Below are 6,886 nucleotides of genomic sequence, written 5' to 3'. Positions count from 1 at the left end.
ATTAATTAAAAATAAAAAGAAAAAGCAATAGAAGAGAGCCCAAGAACTAGGAATCCAATCCCTGATTTGTTTAAGCTTTATTAATGTTAAACAGAATAGTCATCTGGCACACATAGCTTCCTGACTTCAGGCATGTTTGATTTTGATAACAAAGAGCAAAGTAGGAATTTTCAGGATCAAAGAACGCAGCTCAGTCGCATTAATAGGAAATAAAGAGAAACTCTTAAGAACTAAAAGCAGTCAGCGATTTAAGAGACATTTGAAGTAATATATCTAAGACCACTCATACAAAAAAAAGTGACTGATTCAGGTTATTGTGACCTAATTTATGGAGCCATGAATCTCCAACCAAAAACAGTCCATTGTGGATTTCTACAGAACCAAATTTGATTACATGTTCTTGTAGATACATTAAACTGGAGCGGATTCAGAATAAAAAAGTGTTCTCCAAACAAAATCATTAGATTTCCTCTGTATATAAAATTAAGGGGCGACATGTTTACAATACAAAGGCAATCATGACTAGTCTACGGATTTTATTCTCAATTCTTCTGCTATATGCAACAAGTGATTGATATCTACATATGGATAATGTTGCAGTAGCTTAAGATTCATCGTAAAATCGCCACCCAATAAGCGGCTTCTTATGCACATCAGCATAGCACAGCAAACGCGAAGCAGGATTTCCTACAGAGGTAGAATCACCAAATGTACCAGCATCATGAGAAAAGTGTAAAACATACTGAAAGGAAAAATGAAGCAAGTGTTTACAGAATCATCCCTGATCATCCACTTCACCAGACGAGAATTGATAGAAAAGGCTTCATAAAACAAATAATGAGATGAGAAAAAAGTCACATTAAACATCTACCATAGTTTCCAAATTCATACCAGAGGACCATCTGGATTGCTTAGAAGTGAGTCCCAAATACGTATACTATCAGGAAATTTGAACTCTTGAGTCAGTAGTAGAGTTATCCACCTAAATGCATAAAACTGAGGGTTCACCTGTAAATCAGATTCCAACATTTATATATCAATAGTAAGTCTTATTAGTCAATAAAAAGGAGTCGCATTCCACTTAATTTCAACTTAATATACAAAACCTAAGCTGCTGCAAACTCTGGTGGAGATATTGTGGAGTCTTTAGTGAGGATATCAGTCTAAATGCAAGAACTTCTAGCTTCCCAGTCAATTGAAAGACCCACCTATCTTAGTTTGAAAGAAGACTAAGGCAACCCAGAAATCAAACCCAAAAGATAAAGGCAAGGCTAAAAATAATGGTGTAACAGCATCATGATTCTTAAACGTTATTAATAGAATTTGGGAGCTTATGAATTTGAGGCATAATGGTGTGAATATTATTGAATTTGAATTTACTCATCAAATCAAGTGTAGTAGCAAACAGTCGATAGTATGGAATAGAAGAGAGAAAGTTTAATTAGTCGCATCCATATTTAAATTCTTCAATCACATTCATATATTTGGAAAATACGTTCAACATTCATTGCATTGGCCAATAAATAACTTATTGCTCTTCTAGCAAAGGATGATTAGGTCCAACAACATATACAAGCCTAGCTATCGAGGTATTTTACTGTGAAGCATAGGCATGAGGATTAAGACATGTGCTGCCTTTTGGCTTAAAATATACTCAAATAAGCACATGTAAGAATACTGTATGTATTTGAAAGGATTTGCTGAACCATTCGCATCAACAATGGCATACTATTACTTGGCTTGCCCTTAAACAGGCCCCAAAGGTCACTGGTGCAAATAAATTTGTTTGAGGTCCTCTGCTGCATCATTCCTGAGGATCACCTTTTTAAAATGCAGTTACATGAGTCCGGGCCATTCTGGTGGGATTTTCATGGAGGAATGGTGAACCCATTTACATCTACAAGACTAAGACTTGTATAATGTGGTAAGGCACACTTCTGACCTTGTCCAGCACTTGAACAAAAGGTGGAATGAAGGCTTTAGCACTGCATTGGTTCAGGCAGTATCAATGTATCCGGAAATCACATCCTTGTTTTAAGCACAAATTTTGGGGATGGCTTCTGCTCCATCAGTGATTGGTTGTCAAGAGTAGGCTTCATAGAACTGGTGTGACACATATTGTTTGTATTTTGTGGCAAAGATAAACACTTGAGCATGTTTTTTGGTAATGTTAAGTTGTCAAAATTCTTGGGCATGGTTTCATGCTGAATATCACTTCTTCACTGCCCCACTTTCGTGTAAGGGCCTCTTCTAAGTGACACTTGGAGGCTATGTTACCGGATCCGCTGGTCGAGGGTCCAGGATCCACAGATCCATGTATCTGATCCAGATGCGGCTAGAACCGGCAAAAATATGCCTTAGCAGAGGATCCATGAAATTCGGAATCGTATCCAGACGCCCAGAAATGGATCCCGATGACAGAGCCGGACGCTTCACAAAAAATCAACGGATTTCAAAAATTAAAAGCCAGTTTTTACAATTCAGGTTTTTTCTTGTCTTGATTTGTGTCTTGGTCAGCCACAACAGTGAAGCAGTGAAGCAACAGCGGACGAGGAAGTGACGGTTTGTAAGTTGGATTCATTTTTCTTTGCATTTCTCCACTGAATTTTTGGCTTTGAAGGTTGAGTTTTCACGGACATGGGGTTTTGAAAATTTGAGTTTGATTGAATCAAGGTTGCAAAATAGGAATCAGTAAATCTAGAAATATGAACTTTAAAGAGAACCTATCAGAGATTTACAAACTCAAAACATATCCCCATAATATTCCAAGCCACCAACCTATTGCTCCAAGCTTCAAAGCTAGATCAAAAATATCACTGTGATTTTTCTCTCCAAATTGTTGTTGCTTCAGGTCTTCACATGCACAATGGGATTATCATTTATGGCTTTTGGAAGTGGTAGGTTAGTGGAAGAATGTTAATAAGCAATGATGTTTGACTTGGCTAAGACTCACACATCTGGTCAAGTCTTCCAAGTCTTACCTAGGCCAAGCACTCGCCTAAGGATTGCAAACTTGCCAACCATCATATTTGCCTAGATATGCCAATCTCAGCCTAAACTCACAAGTATATACTCAGCAACCCCCACAACTATTCAAAGGTTGTTTTTCTATGGCTTCACTAATGTTGAAGACAGTTCCCAGTGTGCTGTGCCTTGCAAAAAAAGTTGCCCAAGCAAAGTTATGGTCTGAAAAATTGGACTGTATTCTTCCAAGCAGTTCATGAATTCCAAATCTTCAAAAAATCTCTTAAAAACACTTGTGTTTGGTCATCAAATGCAAACCAAATGTTTCACAGCAGAAAACCTTCCCTTTCTTAAAAAGCAGCAGAAAAAACAGCATAGAATGATGAGGAAGTGTCATTCCCATTTAAATGGATGTCGGCCAAGTATTTCATACGGACACAGCAAGTTATTAGAAAAGCTCACCTTTGAACAAAACTTAATAGGTCTGGTCATTGTTGCTGAGTATCGTCAAAATTTTCAACTTGGCTTGCTAAGCTGACAAGCCCAGTTAATTTGCCAAGTTTCAGCAAGTTCTGTTGCTATAGTCCTTATTGATTGAAATCATTTAACATACAGATACAATTCCAAGATTTGTAATTATTGATCTGAATTATTCAACATTCCCCCAGCCTCCTCATATTCTAAATTCTTTAAACTTAGCACTCAAACAAGCTACTTACTCTTTACAACCCTCCCAACTTTTAATCATCCAAATTGACTACAGATTTCTAACACCCTATCTAACCCATAGTTTTAAAGACCGGAACCGCATTTTGAATTGGCTTCCTATCTAACCGGGATTTGAAATGGAACTGAATCAAACCGGATTCAATAAACTATAATTGAAAAAAATATATAAAATAATTAATTTTTAATGAAAAAATTACTAGTACTGTGTAAGGCCACATTCATTCACTCCTATGGAAAAAACTCAATCAGGATCAGGGTTGCATTTTCTAATGTTCATTCACTGATCATCAAACTTAGCCATGCACTATAGATATGTCATGCAAGAAATTGAAAGATAATTCTTTGTTAAACCAAGAACATATGAAACATCATTCAACTCTAAAACATCACTTGAAGGAATGCAGAAAGAGATAGAGCCCACCCTGTTAAATGAGTAAGTGGCATCATTGCCCAGCTCCACCTGCATGCCATCCTCTTGTTCTTGAAGCTTGCAAAAAGCATTATTGTTGGTCACGTGTCTGGATGCTCCATTCATGTCAGTGGAAAGGCACAATACCATGGTCTCAAGTCTGGATACTAACTCATCTGTTTTGATGGAAGTGTCTGCACCCTTGAGTCCTTACAAATTGCTTCTGTGGTTTCTTGGCTTTCTTCCCCTTAGGACACTGAGATGCATAGCCGGGCACTTAGTGGCACTTGAAACAGTTAATGTGGCTCAAGTTTTTCTTCCCTTGGTTCAAAGAACTTGATTCTTCCTCTTTGCCCTTTTGACCCCTCCCAGATCCTCCTTTCTTACCTCCTCTCCTCACCTTCCTGATGAGGGATAGGTTATGGATCTTTTCCACTCTAGCTGAAACTATCTCTGACTTGGTTTCCTCTTGGATGAAAGCAACCTGAAGCTTCTCAAAGTTGGGAAGCTTGTCACGAACCCAAACACCCCAAACAAACAAGTCTAATGATAAAGAGAACCCATTTAGTGCTAAGGGCACCAAATCCTCACCCATGATCTTCAATCCTATGGCAACAAGCTGATCTCCCAGCACAGTGATCTTCATCAAGTAGTTAGTCTTCATGTCACTCATGTGTGTGGCAGAAAGCTTGTTCTTCAGAAGTATCTTGTGGTAGCTTTCATGATCTGTGTATAGAATGATCAAGGGTTTCCTCTTGGATGAAATCAACCTGAAGCTTCTCAAAGTTGGGAAGCTTGTCACGAGCCCAAACACCCCAAGGGCCCAAACAAACAAGTCTAATGATGAAGAGAACCCATTTAGTGCTAAGGGCGCCAAATCCTCACCCATGATCTTCAATCCTATGGCAACAAGCTGATCTCCCGGCACAGTGATCTTCATCAAGTAGTTAGCCACCATGTTTGTGTCACTCATGTGCGTGGCAGAAAGCTTGTTCTTCAGAAGTATCTTGTGGTAGCTTTCATGATCAGTGTATAGAGTGATCAAGGCATCATAAATCTCCTTTGCCATCATCTTCTCCAATGTGAGGGATCCAATGGCTCTTCACAGAATCAAGGATGATTTTCTTAGTTTTGGCTGCCTTTTTGTTGTGTTTGGCCAATTGTGCAAGATTGGTAGGCATTGTGACCTTCCCCTCAACAAAACACCAAAAGATCAACCCCCTCCAACAGCATCTATGTTCTGCACTTCCAAGGAGTGAAGTTTGTAGTGTCTTATATCGGTCAAACTCTGTAAGACCTAGATTGGCCATCCCTGCAACTCTTAGGACATACCTTAACCAAATAGATTATTCAGAAAGCATTTCAGATCAGCAACCTATCACAGGTGCAGATCAAGTCTCTCAGGCATAAACAACACTCCAATCCCTGGAGCAACTAGTGCATCACACTCAACAACCTATCACATGTCCCAATGCCTATCTTAGGCACAGATCAGTGTCAATCATTGAAGCTAGGGCATCACACCCACTGAAATCCTCCGACAGCATCCTCTCACAGGGAACAACCTACTCCATACATGGATCCTGGAAGTTCAGATAACTTGTTCTGATACTATGTTAAATTTTGAGCACATGGTGCACAGATATGTACTTAGAAACTAAACTGTAAACTATTGACTCCTCTCAAAACACCAATGTCTGACCAATAAATCTATATACACAGACAATCTGAAAATACAAACCAGTTTTTTATGGACCCGGTCGGTCAGGACTGGTTAGGTACCATACCAGCCAGCTTGGTACCTAACTGGTCCTTGGACTGGATTATTTGGTCCGGTTAGCAAGCAAGAGGATCTGACATGCCAGTTTGGCTGATTTCCACTTCAACCCTGCCAGTTTTTAAAACTGTGATCTAACCCCCCTTTCTAGTAGCCCCCCTTAAACCATCAATTTGAAGCAAAGAGGAAGCAAAGTTTAAACATAGACCAACAATCACTAAATGCCGTGAAAGAAATTGAATCATACAGGCTTAAAAGGGAATATTTCAACTGACTGGAACTTTGGATTATTCTTCATAGCACTGATACTCCGCTTCATATCTACAAAAGGGAACGAGGTCTAACTACACATCCTAGAACGTCATGCCTTCATTAAATTTAAAAGCTCGGAACCTCAACAGTAAATGTCTCAGACTACAGACCTCATTATATTTTCTAAATAAATTTAGGCCAGGCTTTTTGAAATGTTTCTTTATTCTTGATATTTTTATGTTTAACAATGCTGTGTAGATAGCCACTTTTAACCCTTTTATTATTGCTCCTCTTAAAATCTTGAAAAAGCATAAGCTACCCTCAAAAAATAACACTATGACAATGTGATCACTAGCCCTTATATTTTATCAAAAAAAGGAAGAGCCTGATTTCCTAGTGTTGCATGGGTGCAGATATGGGTGTGTGTTAAAATTCGCAACTAGGGCCAAACTCCATGTGGGTCATCTTATTTATGGCAGCTGATATTTTTCTTGGATCCCTCTCATCGAGAGGTGTAGGATTGATCTAAAGATCATCCGATTCCGATAAGTATTCATGGAGTTATGAATTTATTTGTGTTATAAGACAATTCGTCAAAGTCGGCCAGCGACCAAATAAACCCCTCATGTGCTCAATGTTTTAGTATAAAAGGAGATGACTTGAGAGTCATTTTACACAAAATTCTCTCTTGATTTCTCTCCACTTGTCTTGAGTTTTAGTGTGAGAGAAATCTAGGAGGAAGAAGCTCTAACGCT

The 6,886-nt window shown here is 38.7% G+C and overlaps 1 protein-coding gene across 2 annotated transcripts in view; it reads right to left on the bottom strand.

Annotated features, from left to right (window-relative positions):
* Positions 1–343: 343 nt before the first annotated feature.
* LOC149141054 (uncharacterized) overlaps positions 344–6,886 on the bottom strand; it is a 60,995-nt gene continuing 54,452 nt past the window's right edge. For both annotated transcript variants that reach the window (XM_089450197.1, XM_089450196.1), the window contains 2 exons: positions 892–1,008; positions 344–687 (listed from right to left, as the gene is read on the bottom strand). In XM_089450197.1, coding sequence (XP_089306323.1) covers positions 523–687; positions 892–1,008 — 282 coding nt within the window. In that variant the 3' untranslated portion in view covers positions 344–522. The remainder of the gene's footprint in view (positions 688–891; positions 1,009–6,886) is intronic.

Source organism: Pinus tabuliformis, chromosome X (assembly GCF_031772625.1).
Source record: "Pinus tabuliformis cultivar Carrire ecotype Pingquan chromosome X, CPIR1, whole genome shotgun sequence".
Taxonomy (NCBI): domain Eukaryota; kingdom Viridiplantae; phylum Streptophyta; class Pinopsida; order Pinales; family Pinaceae; genus Pinus; species Pinus tabuliformis.
Note: the sequence above shows the minus strand (reverse complement) of the source record. Positions and strands in the feature narration are given on the sequence as shown.